Source organism: Tenebrio molitor, chromosome 4, assembly GCF_963966145.1.
Source record: "Tenebrio molitor chromosome 4, icTenMoli1.1, whole genome shotgun sequence".
In the NCBI taxonomy this organism is placed as follows: Eukaryota; Metazoa; Arthropoda; class Insecta; order Coleoptera; family Tenebrionidae; genus Tenebrio; species Tenebrio molitor.
In genome coordinates, this window is record NC_091049.1 from 18,442,892 (window position 1) to 18,469,084 (window position 26,193).

Here is a 26,193-nt window from a genome sequence, read left to right on the forward strand (position 1 = left end):
CTTTATAAAATCACACGAATTCTGAATTCCCTTGCTAAATACCAGCTGAACACGTCTCGCCTACTTTTTAGACGAAGGGATTGCTCTCTCGATTTCCAGAATGTGGAATTGTTTGTTTCAGGAGAAAAGTAGCGACTTTCGTTCGATGAAAAAAGCTCGCTTGATTCGAGCATAAGGACCCAGGTAGTTTTACTCTACAAACTGTGGCGGATAAATGGATAAATGGTATTAAAACTTTTCGACTTCCTTGAGTTTTCCTCGATGAAACTTTCCTCCCTCATTTGATGTATTGTTCGTTGCCGCATTCCCTTGGATGAAATTTTTGCGGAAAAATACGAAACAAAAATAATGAGAAAATAGTAATTATACGCCAAGGTAGAGAAGAAATTTTTTTAAGCCGAGGTAGTTTATTTCCCGAGAAGCGAAGCTTCGAGGGGAATAAAGAAGCGAGGCTTAAAATTGTCTTCTCAAGCGTGGTGTATATATTATTTTTTTCACTAGTAGATCCGTTAAAACCCTTTCTAATAATAATTATTAATTAAATTATTTGTCCGATGCGACGATCCGAGTTCTCATTTTTCAACGGTTGCTATGAAAATTGAAAATCGCCTGTCTACGTTAACCAATAAAATCAAAGAAAATCTTTCGTTGCTAGGTGACGGCTGTTCATTATTGACTACTGGGTTTTCGTAGCCCACCTCCACCCGGCGGCACGGCAATTTTGCCGGAGTACATACACTATTACGGATAATACTATCAAGTAATAGTGCAGTGCTTATCAACATAATTACCGGCGTCTCGCCTCCGCATTTTGACTTTTTTGTGTTTTATGTTCTGTGTCAATGTTAAGGAATTTCCTCACGATGTGACATGAGTATAATAATATACCTTTTTGAATTTCAACCACCAATGTGTTCTCTAAGTCCAAAATTTTTAAATTTTTATAAAGAGATTGGGGTACTATTCCTGTTGCTGAAATTATAAATGGTAAAATCGAAATTTTTTCTAAACACCAAAGATTTCTCATAGCAACGGAGAGTTCTAAATATTTATTAATTTTTGTATTATATGTCTGTGTTATATTGTGTGAATTTGGAACAGCTATATCTAAAAGATATGCTTGCTTTTGTTGTTAAAATAATAATGTCTGGTCTGTTATGCTGAATGTGAATGTCAGTTAAAACTGTCCGATCAAAATATAATTTGTAATTGTCATTTTCTAAACAACTTTCTGGTTTATAAATGTAATGTGGTTGTGTATCCTTTAATAAATGGAATTTAACTGCTAAATTCATGTGTATAATTTTTGCGAATATATCATGACGTTTTTTATATTCGCTTTGAGCCAAAACGGTGCAAGAAAAAATGATATGTTTAATGCAATGGTTTCCCCTTCAGTTCCGCAAATCCTACATTTATCAATGATCGATTGTAAACCGCATATGTGTTTTTTATAATTTCTTGTATTTATAACACGATCTTGTATTGCAAATATAAAACCCTCAGTCTCAGGATGAATATTTGATTTTTTAAGCCATGCATGAGAAGCTTGAATATTAATTTCTGACTGTTCTAGCTCTTTAAAATATCTCCCATGTAAAGACTTTTGTTTTATATTTGCTATAGTGTCAGGTATATTTGGCTCAACAATTTATGAAATTATATTATCGCTTAAATTTAAAGGTGTGTAACCTTTATCCGCTGAAACCAAAGCATTAAAAAAAGTGTTATCACGAGCTCTATTGAGAAAATAATTTTTTAGTGAAGCAATTTGATTATGTTGTAGAATTTCTAGATTTGAAAAACCCCTACCACCATTTTCGCGTGGTAAATTAAATCTTTCAATAGCAGATTTGGGGTGATGTTTACAAAATTTTGTAAAGAGAACTCTAGTTTGAATATTTATATTCTGTAAATTAGTTTTGGACCATTTTATAATACCAAAAGAATAGGTCAACAATGGAACAGCATATGTATTAACTGCTTTAATTAAATTATTGCCGTTTAATTTTGATTTTAAAATAGATTTAATTCTTAAATAAAATTGTTTTTCTAAATTTTCTTTTATAATTGAATGTTGAATATGATTTGATTGATTAATACCTAAATATTTATAAAATTCTCCTTTATTTAAATTTTTAATGATTTCTCCTTCTTTAGTTATATATTCTAAATTTTCGTAATGACCGCGACATATTGATTGCGTTTTACACTTATCAATACCAAAACTCATGCTAATATCATTTGAGAAATTTTCAGTTATTATTAATAAAGATAAAATGTGATTCTTTTTAGATGCATAAAGTTTTATGTCATCCATATAAAGAAGGTAATTTAATTTTGATAGTGTGGTATTATTATGTCTAATATTAAAACCGTATCGAATGCTAGTTCATAATAAAAAATTATTAACCTAGGGAGAGAAATTCTACTTCTGGGGTCGATTCAAGTCTCAATAATGACGCCTTCTAAGACTAGTAGTGAAAAATAGTATGTTATACGCCAAGGTAGAGAAGACATTTTTTTAAGCCGAGGTAGTTTATAATAAAGAAGCGAGGCTTAAAATTGTCTTCTCTAGTGTGGTGTATATATTATTTTTTTCACTACTAGATCCGTTAAAACCCTTTCTAATAATAATTATTAATTAAATTTGTTTGTCCGATGCGACGATCCGAGTTCTCATTTTTCAACGGTTGCTATGAAAATTGAAAATCGCCTGTCTACGTTAACCAATAAAATCAAAGAAAATCTTTCGTTGCTAGGTGACGGCTGTTCATTATTGACCTTGGTTAATAATGAAAATTATTATTAACCTTGGGAGAGAAATTCTACTTCTGGGGTCGGTTCGAGAGTCAATAATGACGCCTTCTGAGACTAGTAGTGAAAAAAAAATATTTATGGATCCTACGTTGTGTTTTATTTTTCATTTTGTTTAATTAGGTTCTAACGAGAAGCTGTATCTTCGGAAGGTTTTTCAAAAAATGGAATTAAAACGATTGAGCACACTTCACTTAAATTTTATTTAACAAATAATCGAGTGTGGTGGTCCCAACAAATGGTAGAAATAAATAAATGAATTTAATAACAGAAGTTGGTGGAAATTTGACCAAATGAGATTTGACTCGTGGCCCACTGAATAAAGGACTAAGCTGGGCAAATATAGGAGTTTATGGCGCGAACAGCATTATAAGAGTTTGAGATGCGAACTATGTGATCCGATTTAGATTTGTCTTGTTTCCACAATTAAATTGAACCCGACGCGATGCCCTGGAACATCTCAGTCTAGCCTGGTCTAATAAAGAGTAAAACAAAAGGGGGGAAGGTTCTAACAGACTTACAAGGGTATAGTGCATTCATTTTAAATGTTGGGTTTTGTAATAAAACTAGCCTGCTTTGACACTTGTCCGAAACTCAGTGAATCTAAAACTGTGTTCAATATATTCTGGTCCAAAATTAAAGAATGGTGGGATCGAGATCAACTTTTAGAAGACCAAGTGAAACCATTAACATTTGTTGCCAATACTGGTGAATCATCTAGTGAATTTGATTCAGATGACGATTAATTTTTTATTTGTTTACGTGTTTTATTATTTATTTTTTACTTACTTTAAAAGATACATGTAATGGACACTTTACTAATTACTCTTATTTCTTTATTAAGTAATCTTATTTGTCAAATACATTATTTAAAATCAACAATCTCTTTACATTTTTTTGGTCACTGAACACAAAATGTGTTTTAATTTTTTTTTACTTGTGGATATTTTAACGTCTCTTTCTTTTGCTCGTCGATAAGATGGTGAAAGTACGACGTGGTACCAGTTTTATATGAACAGAGAGATTCCTACTTTACGGTACCGATACAATGAAAATTTGCCGCTTTCGTAATTTATGGTGTTTTGAGTTTACAACTTTACCCAACGTTTAAAATGAATGCCCTATACCTCTCTTCACGTGCCAGCTATACCTAAAGGGTCACTATCCACCTAAATTTGGCGATGGCTTTTTGTGCTCTACGCCGGACCAACAGCTAATTGAGAACGATGAAGACTGGCGGCAGCTTCTCCCAACAAAGAAAAAGTCCCAAAGCGACGGATAATGAATTAAGATGTTTTTTATACCTACATATAATAATTTAAAATAGATGACCTTGGCGAAAACGCGTTTTCCCCAACGGTAAATGCAAGAAGATCACATACTTCGCGATAAAGAATTAAAGCCATTATTTTGTAACGATAGAGAGCTAAAGCCGTTTGAATAATTAGATCGCGACTATAATTCAAGTACAGAAATTAGAGAAATAATTTACCTTGTACAGGGTAATTCAGGAGAGAGGTACTTCTGAATTTTTATTTTGCCGCAACCAATAATACCAATGGCAGTGACTACTAAATCAAATTTGTTATTTCTTTTAAATTAGAAATCAAAGTAAGTTGGATAGATTTGTAAGATTGGCAAATAACCTGTATTTAATCAAAATTCAACAAATAAATTAACAAATTAAGTTAATGTAAAAGGTGTTCGAAGTGTCTACCATCGGCTTGTAAACATCCGCAGCGGCGACAGAATTCTTTCCACGTTCTCCATAAATGCGAGCATATCAGTCTTTTCTTCGTTATTTTAAAAACAAATTTTTCGAATTGACAAAGATTTTTTGCTTTAACGTCAAAGCGACAAGACTAAGAGCCGTCGTGGATTCAGTACTAATTATTTTCAAAACTTGAAATCAAAATATTGTTGCAATGTGTATAATGAGTTGCGGCAAAAAGAAATTCAGAAATACCCCTCTCGTGAATAACCCTGTATATGTAAATCACGTGGTCACAAAATGGCTACTGGGGGTCCCGAACGTACAGTTGCGGAATTAAAATTTCGGGCACTATTGTCAATGTCATGATATAAACTCTAAAACAACCTTCACGTTAATAACCTTATTTTTTACTTTTGTAATGTTTTTGTCTTTTTGGCATTCAAAAATTGTCATTTGTGGCCATGGATTTTTTGTGGCATAATAACGGGTAGGCAACGTATCAAAGCGATGATTTAATGTCAGTCATGATGACAGTAGAAGGTGCTTTACAGAGATTTTGTTGAAGTGACAGAAAAATAGTGCCCGAAATTTTAATTCCGCAACTGTACCTCCGTCTACTTTGGAGATCAAACCCCGAGTGAATAAAAAAAAGCTTCGTTTCCCGATCCGCATTCGGTTTTATCATTTCTCGAGCACCCCACTTTCGCAACCCCTTCTTGACCAAAGTGACCAATCAGCTCGGTACGACTCGGTATTTGTTACCCCTAAAGTTACCCCATAGACAACACAGTAAACCTATAGAACGCAAACTCCTATCTATGCATTTTCCCCATTTTTTTGGAAACGCACCCACCACAAGCCGTCAGGGGACGCTGTTGTTTTATATAAATAAAAATCGCGGAAACTTATGCCAAAATTTAAAAAATTATATTTTGACATATCAAGTCATAAGTGATAAATTTACTATTGTGCGACTTTGCACCCTGCAAAGGTACAGCGTGATCAACAAGGACTGAAGCTGTTGGCAGTAAATGACAGCAAAATATTCCCAAAGTATAAAAAATTTTTGTGCGTCAGTGTTGGCATTCGCTGCAAGTTGTGAATGTCAAAAAATTTAGGTTATGTTACGAGTTGGTAGTTTTAAAACATGATACGAACAAAACGACCAAAAACAGTATAAAAAGTAATTAGCTGTTGTAACGGGCTAAAGCGCCCCATTTTTGGCAAAAAAATCCCAAAGTCGTGATTTTTGTGTTGAGGGTTCCTTTGCGCTACGTGCTGAAAAACAGTTTTGACTCTGCCTCAGAAACAATTGTTTAAAATACTCATTTCCGGTAATTCGATGGATCAACCTCTTTCATTTCCGCATTTTTTTTATAAGGTTCCTCATCTTCATCGCCCTGTGGTGAAGGGCTGAAGAATATCGCCACCCTTCGTGATTTAGGGGAAGTAAGAGTCTTCCGAAAGTCAGAACCAAATTCCACAGTCACCTACGGAAACAGCTTTACTAACAGGGTAGTTTAGCCACCTTGTTCCTTTCAACTTTACCCTGGGGGCCCACGCTCGGGCACCGTGAGCCTCAATTTGAGTGCCTTCGTTCCTTCGTGCCGCGAACTAGTCCGTGGGCGAAACTAGTTCAATTTAAATGCCCATTGTCCTCCACGTGTGACTCAGCGAGCAAAGGTTTGCTGATTTCTCCACTTTCCATCAATTTCATTAAACTAAACCTCACTTCTTTGTTTATTTTGGTCTGTCAACTGTCTTCTCTCATAAAAATCCAACACCCCACTTTTCCTGCGACCGCAGCATACGGCAGTACACCATTGGCCCACTCAATTTCACGTGGAATTAACAAAAACACCGAGTTAATAAAAGGGAGAGATAAGAGATTTTTGCTCTCTTCCCGTTTTGCGTGTACACCAAGCGTGTTTACGTGGTGAACGTACCGTCGAATTACCGTCAAGTGCCGCAAAAGGGAAGAAGCTGCTATAATCTCGCTGCCGCAGTCGAGAAATCCACGACTGGACATCTCGCAGAACAAATTCCCGAAAGGCCAGAGTAAAAGCTCAGGTGAGACCTCCAACCTTCTTATCGTCGACCTTCCGTCCTTTTTTTCTTCAGCTGGGTAACTTTCTATTGTCTTCCCCAGGCCTTTTTTTTCCTATCTCGTCATTCTCGCAAATTATCTTCGACCTACCGCAAAATAACGTCTTCGTGTCCCGGACTCTCCAGAGGCAAGTCCGTGTCCCACAGGAGCTACCGCCGGATCCTTGAGGCGAGCAACTCACAACGCTCCGCGCAGGCGCATCCACCCCCGCCAAAAGCCACCCTTACCGGAGTCCCGGAGTCCAGCTTCCGGCAGCGACCACCACCGCAGCAACTACGGTCAGAGTTTTTCATTCTTTGCGGACAATTACCATCAGGAACGGACGCTTTGTTCCGTTAATCTGCTACCTAGTTGACGCGCAAGTGCGCTGGATTTTTATAAAACAACTTGCGAAAAAAATTGTGAAGGGCTAGCTACTACGCGCGATTGTTCGCTCGGACCAGTCAAATATTTTGCAAGTAAATCAACGCCCTGTACGACACGTGGCCACGCGCTCCAATATAGGACAATTTCTCGAGTCAAAAACCGAATTAAATTTAATTTTTACTTTTAAATGGTAGCGGCTTGCTAAATTAACTCAATTTTATTTTTTACAACTCCAATTACAAATCCAAGTACTTTTTTCATGTTCATTTTTCCATTTTTTATCAATACACGTTTTTTTTTAATGCGTTTGTATCATTGAGTTGCCGGAATTTTCCTCTGAGGTTTTCGGATTTGGGCCCAGAGTCAAAATTTTAAATCTTTTCTTCAACCAAATTCGTGGCGCCCTATTTTTGTCGAGAAGGAACCCCCCAATACAAAAATTGCCCTACGACTGATGCCGAGGCAGTGGACCATCCCCTCAGGTAGGTTACACTGTACTTAATTAAATGGCCCAATGTTTCGATATTCATAAAAGCGACAGGCCGTGCCCGCATGCCCCTCCTGAGAAACAGAAACATGATGCAGGGATTTGATCCGGGAAAGTTTGTAAGGGTGGAACTTTAATTTCGTCTTTAAAATGGTTAGGCAACTTCCATATAACAAGCCTGCAAAGTAAAGAAAAGGAATGACGGGATTTTTAATGGTAAGAATTATTAGGTCCTGCATTAAACGTGCCCAACAAAGAGCTTTGGATGCGTGTGTTTTAGATAAAAATCACACTTGTTGGGAGTGAAAGCTTTCGCACTGACTTTCGAGGGCTATGTTCCATTTTATCTTGAACATTCTCGACTACATCTTCTGTAAGTGTAGATGTTCTACCAGTAGGTTTTGCCTTTTTCACATCACCGGTTTGTAGGTAACGTTGCACCAATCTCGTGCAATGCTGCCTAAATGCAACTAAGGTAACAACTGTCTCGGGGAACATTTGTTGAAATTAGTGAAACGCATCGTCCGTGCTCCGTGGAATACTGTCAACCGTTAGCAGCATCAAAATTTCCAGTCCGAAAGTACGCCATACCAATAAAAAATGTCTTGCTCTAGTGTAAAAACCATTTTAATAAATAAATTGAGAGGAAAATGACACTTGATTTTGAAGTTTGAATTTACCCGTAAAATTGACAACTGAAAATGTAATGCTACCAACTTCTCTGAAATTTTCATCATGTTGTCATTGTTGCCAACAGCTTCAGTCCTTGTTGATCACTTTGTATTACAAACCATGTGGAACTCGCCATAGACTTCAAAATTCAATTAAATATGCTGGGCGTTTTATGGAATAGATTAAAAAGATGGGTAACAAGCAGTTATCAACTTTGGAGCCTGTGAAAGTGTAGGTATAACAGCTACGCTGTATGTAGACTTCATTTTACCAGCAAAGACTTCGGGCACGAACGTAGATGGCCGTACCCTCGATACAACTTCCCTCGTTTTCCAGTCCAGACTTACTTCCAGTAATAGTAAAAAAATATTGATAATTATATTTTAACTGAAAACTACTTTTTATAGAATTTTCATCTGATCTACTGATCCACGACAAAACATTTTTTTTTTGTTAACTGAAAACTACTTTTTATAGAATTTTCATCTGATCTACTGAGCCACGACATTTCTACTGAAGACACTATAATTGTGTAACTCCTGTTTTATGTAGTAATGAAGATATAAATTCTTGTGGAAGTTTCAAAAAGAAAATAAGAAAAGCTGAGCATATTGAAAATTATAAAAAGGCAGAATGTCGATCCAAAATTCGGGTTGCAATGTACCGAAAACGTATAAAACTTCATGCAAAATTCGATGTCAAAATAAAGAGCAATGCAATGCAAGGTAAGGATGCGATAAATTTCTGTTTGCCGCAATTGAGGAAATGAAATACCAAACCAAAATTTATAAAAATGCAATGGAAATGTATCGAAAAAGATTGAAAATAAAAACTTCAAAATTAATGTTGTCTTTTAGTTTCATAAATAAATTACTTTAAATTAAAATAAATAAAAAAGCCAGGATATCCAGCTGGCTGTGTCTTATTTTGCACCTACCACAAGTCAGTAGATGGCGTCGGGGCACAAAAAACTATGGAAGTTTGCGTTCTATATGTTTACTGTGTTGTCTATGGGTTACCCCCGCTGATCGCGACATCTTTTCGATATCTCTAGAACTTTTGAAATTACAGATTCCGTTTTCCACCATTATTTTATTTTACATGTTTAAATTTAGACTTTTGTTAGGACCAGACCGAATGTACATAATTTGTTGTTGAATTATAACTCTGAAAAAGAACACTAAATTACTGACTCTATACAATAATAAACCTCAACATCAAGAAACAAACACAATTTAAAAATTGAACAAACAGAATTAAAATGAAACAAATTAAGATTATTTTGAAACCTAAATTGGGCTTGAAACGCTGTTACGCAAGTGCCATGTCATGCAACTAAATTCCGTTGATCTGCTACTTCTAAAAATTGTTCTACATTCGCTTGATTCCCCAAAACTGTTCTAATTAATAATTAATTCGTAATTTTCATTCTCTCTCTCTCACTCACACCTCTGATTTCTACGACTATCTGGCTTTATCGTTACCCTGTTGTCTGTTTTCTACCGACTCCCTTTCTACTTTGCTGTGTTACTTTTCTAACTAAAAGTGCAAACGATTCTAGTTATTTTCTACGATAAAGCGCTTTGTTTCTAATTTGCAATTCTCGCCCTTCAATTACAAATATGCCACAAATTTGAGAATGCTTGTGTTGTGTTCGGACCGGACGCGTACCTGCATTTTCAAAGAAAGGTTGGCAGATTTCACTTGAGGAATGTGGTACCACTCTTGCCGACAAAGGCATCAATAAAATTTACAACTGACCAGCATTTCCGTCGCAAATGAAGTGAATTTAAAACATTTCGTTGAAATTATTTAAAAAATTAAAATTCTTAATTTATCGAACCTATTCGGACCGTTACAATATGTACATGAACATTTCCATTTTGAGCAACTATCCTAGTTAGATCGGTAATTTCGTGCAGATAAGAAGGTACAAAGAATTTATTTTTGACAATAACAAATTTAACATTCTTTCTACGATAAAAAACTGCTTAGAACAACTTTGTAGTTTGTAGAATTTTGAGCCAAGGTTTTTGTATAAAAGTTTCTGAACGACGAATTGTTTCTGAAATGAAGCAGGTCTGTTTACGACGTATTTAAATGGTAAAAGAAAATTATTCACCAACTATTCATTTTTCATCCAGAAGCTTGAAGCTCTCACGGCGGAATTACAGGTCGACCAAAACAGCTTGGCGGGTGACGTAATGGACTGAAATCCCTCCCACTAGCGGAGCGCACTTATTTGTTGGGTCTGGAAGTGTTTAGATCGCGTACGAACGGGCGAAAATCAGCTCTTCAAGCTTCAAAGTGAACAGCACGTCCGGGCTGTTTTGAGCAGATTTGCTTCATTGAGTGTACCGTACCTACAACCGTAGCCATATCCTTGTCTTACAAAGACTTGCTCGTTTATTCTTGTGCGCATCTCATCCGCCAAGCTATTCTGGTCAAGCAGTACTCGAGATGGATTGAACTGCTCCCCAAAGAAAGACTATTTTCGTTCTGAATAAGTTTATTCTAATCATTGTCCTGTTATGAGAAGGAAATATGCTTAAATTGCGTAAAAAGCATACCGTGAAGGTGTAATGCAATTATTAAATTCCTAAACTAAATTTACTTTTAGTTAATGCAAATGACTATTTGAATTATTTACTTTCTACGACGAGAAAAGTATGTGTCTCGCAGGATGGTGTTATCCTCTGACCACAACTAGAGTGGTAATCGCCTCTCGCGAAGAAGCTTTGTATTCCGCGACACTTTGTTACCCTCCCTATCAAGCCTAACCTCAGTCCGATCGTCCCCTTGAGAACCAGACGCATTCAATTCGAGATATTCGTGTTCGTCAAATCTTGGATGGCCGCTAAGGATGCGCAGAAAAGGGAGTCAATGCAAGATGTGAAACAGAGATGCGACAAGATGAAGCGATAAAGTGGGCATCTTGAAGTTAAGACGCGTGAATTGCCTGCAATCCATTTATTTTTCGCTTTATGTGCTACAAGTTTTATATTAAAGCGCGAAGAGATTATTGTCTGCATTCGTAAAACTCCTAAAAATTTACAAAAGAATTGGTACAATATCTTTTCTTGTATGTCACACATCGGTGCTTATTCAGATTTTTTATTGAAAAATTCCTTCTCATTTATATTTCAACAGCAAGTATCGATTCCCTTTCCACAATCCCTTCCCACAATAATAAAATTTTCTCACGCAAATTATCATCAATTATGTATCTGGATTCTTCCTATTTGCACCTTGTAAAATTTTAATAAATGAATTAAGTCCCAACCGGTAGTTGTCTTTCACCTTGTGGTAATAACACGTAGGACATGCAAATCATCATTAGAGTTCAGCTCCCATGAAAGATTAAACGCGAAAATAAATTGATCAAAGGCTTAATTCATGTTATTGTGATTCCCACAGGCTTATATAAATTCCGTTTTTGTGAAATATTCATTACAATTCCAAGTTTCACTTTACGAAGATGCCAAGCGACCAAGACTTTCTCGATCCCTGCCGGAAATTAATTCATGGAAGTGGTTTAGGACCAACGAGTCCATCGTACATGCGACTCATTTCTCTTTGCATTTTATTGCCAATAGCTTTGGTCATGGATTGTTTCATCATTTATGGTTTTTATTATGCGAAAAATGATATTTTGAAATTTGCAGAGTTGATCGAATCTCTATCTTCATTCGGACAGGTTTGAATAAAACAAGACCTAAGTTACTTTCAGTTTTAAAATATTACTTGTAGCTCCTCGTACGAAAATTTATTCTGATAGTGCACAAAAGAGTTATCCAAGAAGTCTTTGAATTGCGCAAGAACTTCTGGAAATATGAAACGTTCGGAGAAGAACATGGAAATTATTTACGTCATAAAATGATCATGGCCAAAAGAGCTATGCAAACAATGGTTGGATTAGTTACGATGATTGTTTTTTGCTTGTGTCTTTCGACAATTACAAACAAGGAGAGGTCATTACCTCTGGAATCTTGGACTCCAGAAAATGAGAGTATAAAATGTGTGTTCTACACGATGCAGGTGATCTCAATGGCTGAAGTACTTTATTTCGTCGGTACTGTTGATTCATTTTACGTGTTGATGTGCACCGATATCAAAATACAATTTTTACTTCTGAAAGAAAAATTACGATCTCTGCGTTCGAAAGCACCGATAGATTGTTTAAACGGTCTCAAGACTTGTATAAAACATCACAATTTGTTATTGAGGTAAGTGAAAATAAAACCGCAATATCGATAAAAATGGAGGATTTGCAGCGTGCACAAGAAGTTGAACAGGATTTTCTCGGAATATTTTCTTGTCCAGTACTTTGTCAGCGTATTGGCTGCCTGTGTACAACTTTACATTTTGAAGTACATGTAAGCACCTACGTACTGTTTTCAAAATGAAGATGTAGGTACGCAATGGTTTTGCAGAACGGCGAGTCTGGAGGATTTACTAAAGAGTCTTGTTTACCTGGTAGCTGTATTTGTACAAGTCGCGCTGTTCTTCATGCTAGCCAGCGACATCGAGGAAGAGGTCAGTAAATAAATCTTTGGTTTAATAGTTATTTATGCAACGAGTTTCTGTGTAAATTGGGCTTTTCTAGTTGCTCGAGGGACAAGATTAAAACACGAGCGTAGCGAGGGCAATTTACCCAGAAACGAGTTGCATACAAATTTTATTGTTTGAAACGACGTCCCTGAAGCTTCCAAATCTTTTAAAAATGGTTTCGCATTTGCTTTTGACAGTTTTGACAAATTTTTCAAGACCTGTCAGAAATGTGACGTTGAATGTGTTGTCTAGGGCAACGGTTCGTTATCTGCTCATTTTGCTTTAGGGCAGTTAAGAGGCAGTTTACAAAGGGGAAAATGAGAATTTATGACAGTTGAAAACTAAAGAAATAAATTTCATTTCAAATTTAATCACACGAATTCGAAGATGTTCTCGCTTCAACTTTGTTGAGTCTTTTCTTTCATAATGATGCCGACAACCCGAGCAAACTACATTTCGAGTAAAACTCGTTTATCATAAATGTTACTTGCTCGACGCCTTTCCTGTCGGTCCGATTCTGATTGACCTTACCCTTCAACTACAAGGGTGGTGTTAAATCTTAATTAGCAAAGTTAAAGGTGGACAAACATGGAAGATGTGATTTTCAGGCGGAACAACTTGCCGATGAAATTTACGACGTCGACTGGGAGTCCACCTCTGATCCAAAAATTCGTAAACAACTGTTGTTTATGCTGATGAGGGCTCAAGAGCCCTTATGTATGTTGGGCGGAGGGATGGTGCACATCAACAGGAACGAATATATTGTGGTAACGTGTTTGTTCGACATAATTGATTGTATTTTAAAGTAAATGTTTTAGTTATTCAGACTCGCTTTTTCTGTTTCCACTTTATTGGGGACGACTGTGGAATGATAAATAAATAATGCACGAGGCGACTGGAAAATCGCTCACCTTCTTAAGCGACCGTACAGCAGAAGAATCACATTTCATTTTGAACATCACCGTTGTAAAATTGCATTAAAAATTTAATATTTATAACACGCTCAGTAGAATGGAACGTTCGTAGCCGTACATTTTCTAACAGTTTAATAATGTAGACAAAAACAACACACGAATGAAATAATTACGCAAAAATGGTGACTGCGTAGAGTTTATTCAGGATATTTCATGAAAACGCAACCCACAATACATTAACATTTCCAAAGTTAACGTGGCTGTTTCAAATACCGTATTGTTTTAAAACGAAGTTATGAATCCATGATGGCTTTGCTTCCAATAATTTTATTTGTCACAATTGACATTTACGAAAAAGTGAAAATACCACGATTGAAATGTATTCGAACGATGAGAAAACCGACGCGAATGGAATAACTATTAAAAATACTTCTGCTGTTGCGCGTTTATGCAGACAATAAACATTTTCCCAGAAATTCTTCGTTTTTTCACAATTTCATTTAACCAAGCGAATGACGTTTATGTCAAAATTTACGAAACTACACAGCTAACTGTTTTATGTTTTTTAAATCAAAATAACAAAAACCCACGTTAACTTTGGAAATGTATTGTGGGCTCATTATCACTCGTGAAATACCCTGTAGAGAAAGACAAAGACCAGGTCTCGATTCGGTACCTTTGAGACAGGGATGTAAACATGGATGTATAAATTTTAGTTTGTGTCTTGTTTAATTACAGGGTTATTCACGAGAGACTTCCGATGAAAATTTCGTTATATGCAACCCAAAATACAAGAAACACCGTGAACTTAATATTTTGTTTAATTCGAGATAAGTTAGCAATCCAAGTAGCTTGCCGAATAAGATTAATCATGACACTTTCTCTTTATTATTGAGCAAAAGTTGATATAAATCTGAAAACTGACATGACAGACAATAAGGGCCAGCAATCGTCGATTTACGAGTAAATATTACTTTTTATTAGTGTTGTAAATTAACATGTTAATTATGAATGATGTTAATTAACCGGTTAATTATCTTGTTATTTATGGTCAAATATGACCCGATTTGACAAAACTTATATAAAGTTGACTTTAAGTTGCAAAAAAACCACTTGTCATTTGCAACAGAATTATTTCAATATTTTTGAACCAAATAAATGCACAAAGGGACCAGAAAATCATAGTTTGGATTGAATATTTTCCATAAAAGTACAGTTTTAAAGTAATTTCAAATTACTAATGCCATAAAAGTGCTGTTCCAAAGGCAAAGAGATTTTTTTACAACTTGAGTTGCAATACCTATGCAACAGAAATTTCGTTTGTGTGAATTTTATAGCGACCTTTTTTAGTAACATTTTAGTAATTATTTATTTGAGGTTAGGTACAGCATAAATGGATTTAAATTACAGCAATGCTAGCAATATTGATTAGTCAAAGTTACCAAACACGATGACAGCTAATACCAACCTAATTTTTCATCTGTAGTTTTTTGCAACTTGAGTTTACTTTACTAATCTATTTTATTCATTGAGCGTACCGTACCCACAACCCTAGCTATATCCTTGTCTTACAGACACTCTGTCGTTTCCTCTTCTGCGTATTTCATCCGCCAAGCTATTCTGGTCAAACAATACTTCTGGCACTTGTTGTAGGTACCTATATATCGGCAGTAGTCCACAAGAATTTTATAAATAACTGTCACACATATTCTTTTTCACACAATATGTACTATTATTACTGATTAATAAACCTAGGCAAAAACAGCATTTAAATCCTATTAAAATTACAAATACATAATCCTATTTGAAAATTTTAATTTGTGTGTTGTGTTAACTGATTTTTAATCAGTCAATGTCCAGCTTTTTGAAGTTACCGTGAAAACCCAAAATCTCATCATCTCGTAGCTTCTCTGGTCTAATCCTCTCGTCCACTCTTATTTTGTCCAATCGATCAAACAATTCTTGCTTTTCCATAAATTTCAGTTTTACCATTTCTACAATGAAGAAAGCTATTTTTATAATAAAAAAAATGTTTTTTGTTACCTTGTAGATCTTCACAAGATGGGCCCTCTCCACCGAAATCTTTAGGTAACATATTTGCAGGAATTTTTGTTTTCACTTCATTAATATCCGAGCAAATATGAATCTTCAAATAAATTGTTTAACAATAATTCACATTTATTTAGCAATCTTACCCTTTCAAATAGCTTGGGTTTGATAATTTTTTTTACCATCGCCAGTACAGCTTTACCGAAGGATGGCAAATTGACAATATACACGTCCTTCAAACAACAGGAAAACACTTTCTGTAATAACAATAACATTTATTTCATTTGGTCAAAAAAACAATTTGTAATTTACCTCATAAATCATAATTAGGGATTTAAATACTAGCGTTGGAGTAATCTTTACTGCAAAAGAAAGTGGAAGTCCTTCACAGTCAATGACAAATACGTCACCAGAGAGAACATTTTCTCTGAGTCTAACTTCTTGTATGTTGATCACATGACGAAGTATATTGTAAGGCTCCAATTTATCTAGAAATGTTGTACTACGAACTTTGAAAAAAGCAATTTCGTAAATGTTGTCAAGTTTTTTCGGATATGGTACTAAATATCTGGAAATGTTGCTTAAAATACTGAAACTAGGAAATGTAAATATTTACACCAAATCCATAAGCTCTTTCATATGGGCTAACTTGGGATTTATTTGACCATAAACGTCGTGTAGTTTCGATCTGATGGTGTAATACATATCAATTTTTTCTTTTGCATTTTCAACACAAAATTTATTACTGATCAGGAAATTCGAAATGCATCTTGAGTCTAAAACTCATTACAAAATAATTTAAGAGGACAGCTTTGAGCACTAACCTAGTATTTCTGGGAGGTGCAGTTGGGTTTCCATCCACTTTCTCACCGATACGACGTCGTCGTTAAAAGATTTTTCATTTTTTTCCAAACGTTTCAGAACGTTTACAAAAATATTTTCTGGCACAGGCAAGAATGCTTTTTCATTCATTTTGTTGCTAGATAACACTGATCAAGGTAACGATTCTAGTCTTGAAGGCGCACTGAGGAGGCGATTTTAAAACCTGAATTGGCCGTTTCCAGAATGTACAATACAAAAAAATAAACCTCCGTCGTTGAAGAGCATGCATATAAAATGCATTCACGCTGTTTTGGCATAATGGGAGGCCATGGAAATTTTACATTTAATTTGGTAGTAAACCTGTCTGTTGAATTAGGTTATGTTTTTCTATGATTGAGGTTATAAATAGCGTCAATGTCTAGTGCATTGTTGTCAGTTTTGCTAGTTTGCAATAGAAGAATACTCAGACATCGTGAAATTTAGCAACATGTTATGTTCATTTTGATAGGTCCGCATGTTAGGCACTTTAGTGACGGCAATCAAACAGTGTGTCCAACGTTAAAAAATAAATCATGGCCTCATTATGCCTAACAACGTAAACGATGTTTAAACACCGTTTTAAAATCTTCACATTATCGTTGCTTTAACGAACTACATACATAAAAGGAATGAATATTGCCTTACAAATGAGTGCAGTTTAATAGATTGATGAAAACATTTAAATTAATATCAATAGCCGGAGATCAGAAAAAAAAAGTTTTATAAGAAGTGAACAAAAAACCCTGCGGGGCAATGGCTTGTGTTCGAAATGTTGTCAACGTTCTACCTGACTGGAAGCTCGTATCCTATGAAAGGTCAAGGTGGACTCTTTAACGAATTGTTCTTGATTATGTTTTCTTGGCATATTTTTTGTGACGCTAGATTAGTATTTCATTTATATTTAAGAATTTTATAATATATGCATTTACCTTAAACAATTATAATATGGTCCTATTTTTTAAATTCCTATGTAAAAAACTTGTGTGACACATGTGAAGGTAAAAAAATAAGTTGGAGAAAAATATAAATAAACTGCTTCTATAAAAACCCTGATCTTGAAGCTTTTGTTGTATTCAAGTAAATAAAGTTTTAGTAATTGTTTTAGGGCCGGTTTCACCAACGACAGTTAAAGTTAACTGTAGGTTAATGCTTCGTTACTTTAGCTACCTATTGTTATAACAATGTTTTCGTATATTTTAATCTGTAGTTAAATTTAACTCACGTTGGTGAAACCGGCCCTTAGTAAATAAAGTTATGTGAATTTTTTTACGTCGCCGTCGTATCAGTATAACGCTTTTAATCATCAAGGATTACTTGTTGTTGTATGTATATTTAATACCTATACAGGTTTATAAATTATCCGATTTTCGACATTTCCCACTAACTCAATAAAATACAATAAAATATAATATAATAACTAAAACTAACTAACTAAATAAGACAATAATTCAAAACAATAACAAATTAGCAGCTTTCCAAATACAATTATCCCTCCCCACATATTGTCCCTCTTCTCCACTCAACCTTCTTCATCCATTCGATCCCTCTTCCGTCCTCATTCAACATTTCTTCTCTACTTTCCTCTCTCTCTCTCAATTCTACGCATTCATTCAACATATGTTCTATCGTCTCCTTTTTTTCTCCACACATCCTGCACACTCTAATCCTATCCTCATTCCAATATTTATTCTCTCTCTCCTCATTTCCTCACCTAAATCTTGCTATTATCACTCTCTCCTTTCTACTCTCTCTTCCTAGGTACTTCGGTAGTTCTTCCGTTATTATTTTTTCATACTTCCCATTGTACCTAGATTCCCTAATTCTCGTTCTTCTTTCCTGCACTTGCACATCTCTGTCTCTCTGCACCAATTCATATGTCATTGCTCTGCCTCCCTCTCGCATTCTTTCTATCTCCGCTCCTGCATACCCATTTCTTTCGAAATATGCCTCCCTCTCTTTCCATGCCCCTTTTCCTATTTCTTTCCTTTTTTCTTTCAGACACTCTTGCAAAATTCTACACTCTCCTCTCTCTATCAACCTCTCCTCAAATCTTATTGCTCTCTTTCCTGCTTCTATTCTTATTCCATCCCTTTTTGTTTCCTCCATCACTATATAGCCCGGTGTCTCTCTATCTACTCCTAGCACCCATTTCAAATATTTTCCTTGCACCCCTTCCAACCCTTCTTGCTCTCTCCATCCCCATATTTCCGCTCCATACATCATCACGCTTTTCACCAGACTATCAAACATCATTATTCTCCTTCTAAAGTCATGTCCAAATTTTCTCTCTCCTATCCCCCATACCGCTCCTATTATCTTATTCGCTTTTTTCACTAACTCTCTCACATGTGCTGCTGCTGTGTTTCTTTCATTCATCACATAACCTAAATACTTAAATTCTTTCACTTCTTCAATTTTATCCTTTTCCCATCTCCACTCATTTATTTTTCTCCTACCACCCCTCTTTCTAAACACCATCATCTTGGATTTCTCTACATTCACCGTCAACTTTTTCCTCCTCATATATTTCTCCATGTTTCCCAACATTTCTTTCATACCTTTCTCCTCTCTCGCTAGCACCACCAAATCATCCGCGTATGCCAAAGACCACACTTTTTCTTTGCCCACCACGATCCCCCCTGCCTGCCCCTTCCTGAACATCTCCTCTATATCTCCTATAAACGCTGCAAACAGGCTGGGGCTTAGTGGACAACCTTGTCTTACTCCCTTATACGTCTTGAAACATTCACTCACTCTTCCATCCACTCTCAATCTACTTATCGTCTCTTCATATATCTCTTCTATTTTTGTTACCAGATGCTCATTTATCCCTTTCTTTCTCAAGTATTCCCACAGTAAGTCTCTTTCCACATTATCAAAAGCCGCCTTCAGGTCTACAAAAAATGCATATATCTTGCTACCCCACTTTTTTATCTCATTTCCTATTACATGATTCAAGATATATACGTTGTCCATAGTCCCTCTACCTTTCCTAAATCCCGCCTGCCCGTCTGGTAACGCACCCCGCTCATTGATTTCCTTCATCAGTCTTTCTTCCACAATCATCGCGTATACCTTATATGCCGTATTAAGGAGCGTGATCCCCCTGTAATTGCTGGCTGTATCCTTTTCTCCTTTCTTATATATGGGGCATATTATCCCCTCCTTCCACTCCTGGGGGAAGCCCTCTCCCTTCCACACTCCATTCATTATCTCTAACAACCTATCAACTTCCCTTTCAGTTCCATATATCCACGATTCGTTCTGTATACCGTCCCTCCCCGGTGCCTTTTTCCTTTTCAGTTTTCTTAGTTGTTGCTCTAATTCTTCTCTTGTTATCTCTTCTATTTCTCCCACTCTGTGTTGTCTCTTTTCCTTTTCTTGTCTGTTTTCCTCACCCCCCAACAACTCACTGAAGTACTTTCTCCATTCCTCCATAGTAATTCTATCACTCACTATTTCTCCTTTTTTCTTTCTTTCCCTATTTATGTATCTCCACACCTCTTCTTCCGTCTTTATACCTTTCATCTTCATTTCTTCTTCCATCCGTTTCTTTTCCTTCTTCTCTTTGCATACTAATTTGTACCTCTTGCGTGCTCTCTTGTTGTTTTTTCTTTTTTCCAATTTCTTAGTTTCTTTCTTGCTGCTTGCTTCCCTTCCCTGCATTCTTTATCCCACCACTCGTTTTTCCACAGCCCCATCTTCTCTCTTATCTCTATCTCTTTTTTTTTCTGTTGCATTTTTTACGTTCTCGCTCAGCTCCCTCACTTTTTCGTTTATTTCTCCTTCTTCGTATTTTGCCTCCCTAAGTCTTGCTCTATACTTTTCTTTTCCTTCTTCCGTCCAAATATTCTTCACAATTTTTCTTTTAACATCCTTCATACTTCTCTCTTTCTCTCTTCCTTTTGTCCTCACTTCCAATGGCATATGATCCGACTCCACTCTTTCTCCCACCTTAAATTCTTCTATTTTATCCCATGCTTCTTCATTCACCATAACATAATCAATAACTGTCTCCCCTCTCGATCCAATATACGTGTACTCCCCTTTCTCGTCTCCTATGCAGTTTCCATTAAGGATTACTTGTTACAAATAACTGAAAAACCATAATGGAAATTTAAATTTTGTTTCTTAAATTTTAAAAATGCCACTACGAAAATCTTCAGAAAAAAATGTGTTTTTCAGGATTTTTTTAAAATTTGCCGATATGACAGTACGTTGATGATGTTTACATCAGAAAACGTCAAAGATTTTGTCTTGCCTAACTGTACAAAGTGTCCCTAAAAGAACGTAAATCAAGAGTCCTGTAGAATTCGAATATACTGGGTGATTCTGAAATAAGTTTGGAAAAAGAAGCGGGAATTGGTAATGATGAGAAGAAGTCATAGGCAAAAAAAAATTCTTATAAAAGTTTTTTCGTTTTCGATATACAAATGATTGAAAATTTGGTCAAAATTGCTAATACGCTGCTGAGTTAAAGATTATTACTTGATTATCCTGGTAGTTTAGCAACAAAAATAATCAAAGGTAAAAGGTGTCCGTCAGTCACAAACTTTTATATTTACCTGTGACATTAAGTACTCAGACAATATTTGAACTCGTCGCTGCGCTCCTCCTCCAAATAATTGTCTTCGATCGGTACATTGTCATTACCGTCTTTATACAGGGTTATTCTAAATGATTGTAGTCCAAGTAGGCGTGAAAACTGAATGTAAAATTTATGGTTGCCGCTCCGTATAAAAAACATCAAAATGATGTGAATAAGTGAGTACACACCGTTCACACGTGGGAGTTAAATTGGGTGCAAAAAAACTCAATATTTTTAGAAATGGTTGCAAAACTACTCAATATTTTTGGATTCAATCGTTAATTTAAAAAAATAAATAAAATCCTCATCACCGCACTTTTCACCTAAAAAATGACGGGACGGCGGCAAAAATTGACAGTTCACATGAAAGCGGCAAAAATGTCATAACATGGGCATGGCCTGCTTCGACTACGATCATTTAGAATAACCCTGTACTTAATATATTATTACACACTTCCTGTCCTGATAGCAAAGCCAAATTCGTTGAGAACATTACAAATAACGTGTGGCCAGATTTATCCAATTTAACGTGTTTAATTTTCTCTTAAAAGTCGTTGATGTCATCGAAATTATTTGAATAATCAAAAATAAAACTGTTTTATAATTTTTCTACAGGAAAAATCTTAAAAATGTACGTTCTTTCTTTGGTTGATGCCTATTTGCGAAAGTAGCAATGAAATTTAATATGTACTTTCCAGTTGCAGTAATTGCCTGATTATGCTGTAACAAAATTAAGTTGTACACTAATTAAACATAGTTATTTAATTATACAAGACAATAAAATTGTATTTTATTTTCGAGAGCATTTTTTAGCGCCGAGACGTTAGTCGAGATGCGAATTACGCTCCAGAAGATAATTAAATTTTATCGTCGTGTACAGTATTCTATTTTTTTCTATAGCATTTGTATTTTATTATTAAAACATTTTTTTTTGTTCGACACTGTCAGACTTTGAGAATTTTCTCCTAATTGCACGGATTTTGATAAATGTCACAACTTGTCAAAACGAAACGTCAAGCTAATTTTAAAGATTTTAAGCGATTTGGAGCCTTTAAGGGGCTCGTCGAGCAAAAAACGTTGTATTCAACTCGTTCGTGTGTAAATTGGGACTTTTTTGGCACTCGTGGGCCTTTAAAACGCTCGTTTCACTCGCGTTTTAAAATGGCCTCGTTTCACTCGCGTTTTAAAATGGCCCACGCGTGCCAAAAAAGGCCCAATTTACACACGAACGAATTGAATACAACGTTTTTTTGTTCGACGAGCTCCTTAAAGGCTCCAAATCGCTTAAAACCTTTAAAATTAGCTTGACGTTTCATTTTGACAAGTTGTGACATTTATCAAAATCCGTTCACATAGGAGAAAATTCTCAAATTCTGACAGTGTCAAACAAAAAAATCATTTATTCCATCCTAAACGATAAAATTGTATTTTATCTACTGTTTTCTTCATAGTAAAATGAAATTTTATCGTCTAGATTCTAGAAAAATAAAATAAGTACATTTTCACAAGTTTCTTTATTTTTTTTTTAATCAAAATTACGAACATCTGAATTGAAATAACCGAAAATAACATTGTTAATAAAAATTAAATGTGCACTTTTTAAACACTTTTCCACCACATTTGACAGTATTTTTGTTAGCGACATCTTTGCTTTTGATGAAGTTGAAGTTAGCGACATCCCCACTTTTGTTGAGGTTAGCGCCACTGCACCCAGATAATTCGTTTGAAAATCCTTGACAATTCTTTGTACTATGGCGGACAATAAATTTAGGCCGGCCTGTCATTGAGTTGACATCAAAATGTGAAGCTGGCATTATGTTCAACTAACCCCATTTTCGATTTTTGTCATTCTTGTCATCGTGACAGCGATAATCAAAATTAAAATTGGGAAAAGAAGCGTGCACCAGAGAGAAGTGCTACTACAAATCAGTTGTGCTAGTGCGTCATGATCCGTAAGTTACGAAAAAGGCGAAGGAAACGCCAAACAGCTTGAAAACCTTCAGTTTGACAAACTGACACATCAGTCATAATGGCAATAAATGGTCGCTTGCATTGACTTTTTTGAAATGTCAGAAATGTGCCGGCCTAAATTTATTGTCCGCCATAGTACTGCTTGTTGCTTGTTCCCATCAAAATCACCTTTTATGTTTCTGCTTTTCCTCCAGGCACAGAAAATATTGTATTCTTTTTCATACAATGATACAGATTTTCGCGGCAATAAATTTTCAACAACAGACTGGCTTCTTTAATAATATCTTCAGGAATATAAAATTCATCTTCATTAAGGAAAGATTGGGCCATTATTTCCTCAAAATTGAAACACTGTCAGGACGCTTTCACGAAACTGCTTTTAACTTTGTTGATAAACAAATTGTCTCGGTAACCGACTCCCATGCCAACAGCCCCCGCTTTGAGTTTCTAATGTTTAACATCCATTGTTGTTTTTGCGTTTTTGAGGATTTTTTGATTGTTGCAGTTTTTTGACGTTTATAATAATAATATAATAATGGACGATGGAATAAAATTTTGTATTGTACCCGACGATAAAATCTCATTATCTTCTCGAGAGTAATTAGCTCTCAAAAATAAAGTCGAATTTTATCGTCCTGTATAATAAATAACTATTAACTATACCACACATTTTATTTGCTAAACTAAATAGTTTTATCCTTAATACAGCGTGATCAACAATGACTGAGTCTGTTGGCAATGAAACAATTGAAAATACTGGTGATTTTTGTCTAGTAATTGGCACTGACCACGCACTGACCGGATTTTTTAACTTGAGATGACATTAAAAACATTCTTGGTTATGCAGGTTATGTTTATACTATTACAAAAATGAACCTTCGTTGGTAAATTTTAAATTTGCCAAATTTCATTGTTACCAACAGACTCAGTCATTCTTGATCACCCCGTATTACAAAAATGACCCTTTCATGGTAAACGTCAAATTCGCTCTGTCAAAGCTGACAACCGGAAATGCGTTTAGATTACAGTGGTACCAAAATCATTCAAATTTTCATTGTAACCAACAGACTCAGTCATTCTTGATCACGTTGTATAATATAATAAATAATTAGAGAAAAATTCAATCTAAATCGAGCTTCTTGAAATTTCCATAAAATCCCAGTTTTTCATCATTTGTAAGTTTTTCAGGTCTCAGATTTTCGTTTACGCGTAATTTGTCTAAATGATCAAATAAATTCTTTTCTTCTAACATTTTTTTCTTCAACAGTTCTAAAAAAACACATTCGTTGTAGAAAATATTTTGTAAAGGATACATGCAACAAAATAAACTTTATATACTATACAGGGTGTATCTGAAATACGTGTGTTAATTTTAACCAGTGGAACAACTCGTCAATTTATGAAACATTTATCTATTAACATTTTGCAAAATTCGCAAGGTTTTCCAGATTTTTTTTGTCCCGAATTTTTACCAAACGAGCCGTTTTGGATGATTAACTAGTCTTTATTTTTTTTAACCATGAGAATTTTAATTTTGATTTAATTTTTTCTATACAATGTCACTTTTTTGACAAGGCTCCGTTTCTATCACAACAGAAAATTTTCGCCCTTACCCATAGACGGGTACACATTTTTGAATTTTGAATCAATTTGTAATTCTTTTACGTAAAACATTCAAATAGAAAAAACGTTTCATTTGACAAGCTCTGCTACGTGTTAAAATTAACACACGCATTTTAGATTCACCCTGTATATAGGTATATAATTTTTGGTTTACCATGCAACTCATCAAATGAAGATCCCGTTCCACCAAACTCTTTTGGTAATATATCCTCCGGAATGTGTTGCTTTAATTCTTCGGCATTTGGCAATATATGAATCTGAAAAACCAAATTCGAGTACTTATCGAAGATAGAGTCACGTAACTTACTCTTGCAGCTAATTTAGGTTTCATAATTTTTTTAGCCAGTTCCATTATTTTTATACTAATAGGATGCATATTTATACAGTACACTGCTTTTAAACGAGCAGAGAATACTTTCTGCAAAGGAAACATAATTTTTTAATTTAAAATAAAGAAACGCTACTCACTTCATATACAACAACAAGAGTTTTGTACAACATTGTGGGGCTAATTTTGGTAATGAAGGAGGCGCACACCCCGTTCCAATCGCCAACAAGTATATCTCCGAAAGCTACATCTTCTCGAATTCTGATTTCTTGTAAATTTATTACAAAACGAAGACAATTTTCTGGTTGTAGTTTGTCCATCAAATTCTCTTTTCGCACTTTGGAAAAAAATACTCTGTTCATTTCTTTGGTCAATTTTGGATGTGGCACAATCGAACTGAAATTATTATTATTATAATATTTCACAATTTCTGATAATAAATACACTTTGATAATTACAAAATTTCCATACTCTCCTGCATATGGGGTAAATGGGGATTGATTGATCCATAAATATCTTCCAAAGTTGATCTCACTGTGTAATACATATCAATTTTTTCTTTAGTTCTTTCAATGCTGCATTTGTTCATAATTAGAAAATTTTCAATGATTTTATTATCTAAATCATAACAATGATTAAATCACCAATTATTTTATTTTTAAAATTTTACCTAATATTTCAGGAAAATGTAACTGATTACTCATCCATCGTCTAATCGTAGCGACATCATCATCAAAAGATTTTTTACTTCTTCCATAATGTTTTATAACTTTATCTAACACATCGTTTTCGACTTCAAACAGAGGTTCTTTTGTCATATTATCGAAATAAACTAATCACTTTAACAACAACACGAAAATCTAAACTACAAGAATAAACGTTTCAGGTTTTTAATTTATAAGCGTCCCCACTCTCAAATCTATCTTACGCAAATTCCTAAAAAAACGTCTCTGCGTAAAACTAATGTTTTAAAGGATTTTTTTTCATTTTTAATAGTTGTTTCTCTCTGAATTTAAACTAGTTTTATTAATTAGGACAAAAAAATAATAAATAAACATAAATCAGCTCCGAAGTTATAATATGAAAGAAAATAATTGCATTATAATTTTATCCTTGGTGACTACACGTTACAACTACAAAAATTC

At 35.0% G+C, this 26,193-nt stretch overlaps 3 protein-coding genes and 1 long non-coding RNA gene across 4 annotated transcripts; 2 read left to right on the top strand and 2 right to left on the bottom strand.

Moving 5' to 3' along the window:
- Positions 1-5,433: 5,433 nt before the first annotated feature.
- Positions 5,434-8,152, top strand: LOC138129600 (uncharacterized). Its single transcript, XR_011159275.1, has 3 exons — positions 5,434-7,707; positions 7,772-7,864; positions 7,921-8,152. It is a non-coding gene; the product is annotated as an uncharacterized lncRNA (long non-coding RNA).
- Positions 8,153-10,769: 2,617 nt separating this feature from the next.
- Positions 10,770-15,231, top strand: LOC138128646 (odorant receptor 22b-like). Its single transcript, XM_069044856.1, has 6 exons — positions 10,770-11,860; positions 11,914-12,389; positions 12,438-12,539; positions 12,597-12,699; positions 13,323-13,481; positions 13,533-15,231. The coding sequence occupies exons 1-6, from the start codon at positions 11,642-11,644 to the stop codon at positions 13,584-13,586; spliced, it is 1,113 nt and encodes a 370-aa protein (XP_068900957.1). The 5' UTR covers positions 10,770-11,641; the 3' UTR covers positions 13,587-15,231.
- On the bottom strand, positions 15,221-17,068 carry LOC138128648 (alpha-tocopherol transfer protein-like). The gene is made up of 6 exons (XM_069044857.1): positions 16,502-17,068; positions 16,294-16,453; positions 15,990-16,245; positions 15,824-15,934; positions 15,672-15,774; positions 15,221-15,622 (listed from the first exon to the last, which is right to left on the bottom strand). The coding sequence occupies exons 1-6, from the start codon at positions 16,647-16,649 to the stop codon at positions 15,474-15,476; spliced, it is 927 nt and encodes a 308-aa protein (XP_068900958.1). The 5' UTR covers positions 16,650-17,068; the 3' UTR covers positions 15,221-15,473.
- Positions 17,069-23,232: 6,164 nt separating this feature from the next.
- On the bottom strand, positions 23,233-25,934 carry LOC138129324 (alpha-tocopherol transfer protein-like). Its single transcript, XM_069045619.1, has 6 exons — positions 25,719-25,934; positions 25,507-25,666; positions 25,189-25,444; positions 25,028-25,138; positions 24,875-24,977; positions 23,233-24,366 (listed from the first exon to the last, which is right to left on the bottom strand). The coding sequence occupies exons 1-6, from the start codon at positions 25,864-25,866 to the stop codon at positions 24,218-24,220; spliced, it is 927 nt and encodes a 308-aa protein (XP_068901720.1). The 5' UTR covers positions 25,867-25,934; the 3' UTR covers positions 23,233-24,217.
- Positions 25,935-26,193: the final 259 nt, after the last annotated feature.

Coding starts and splice junctions, on each gene's coding strand:
- LOC138128648 (XM_069044857.1), bottom strand. CDS start 16,649: ATGAATGAAAAAGCATTCTTGCCTGTGCCAGAAAATATTTTTGTAAAC. Junction 16,246..16,293: donor AAAGAGCTTATGGATTTGGT/GTAAATATTTAC, acceptor CAACATTTCCAG/ATATTTAGTACCATATCCGA. Junction 15,775..15,823: donor AACCCAAGCTATTTGAAAGG/GTAAGATTGCTA, acceptor ATTTATTTGAAG/ATTCATATTTGCTCGGATAT.
- LOC138129324 (XM_069045619.1), bottom strand. CDS start 25,866: ATGACAAAAGAACCTCTGTTTGAAGTCGAAAACGATGTGTTAGATAAA. Junction 25,445..25,506: donor CAGGAGAGTATGGAAATTTT/GTAATTATCAAA, acceptor TAATAATTTCAG/TTCGATTGTGCCACATCCAA. Junction 24,978..25,027: donor AACCTAAATTAGCTGCAAGA/GTAAGTTACGTG, acceptor TTGGTTTTTCAG/ATTCATATATTGCCAAATGC.
- LOC138128646 (XM_069044856.1), top strand. CDS start 11,642: ATGCCAAGCGACCAAGACTTTCTCGATCCCTGCCGGAAATTAATTCAT. Junction 12,390..12,437: donor CATCACAATTTGTTATTGAG/GTAAGTGAAAAT, acceptor GAGGATTTGCAG/CGTGCACAAGAAGTTGAACA. Junction 13,482..13,532: donor ACAGGAACGAATATATTGTG/GTAACGTGTTTG, acceptor TAAATGTTTTAG/TTATTCAGACTCGCTTTTTC.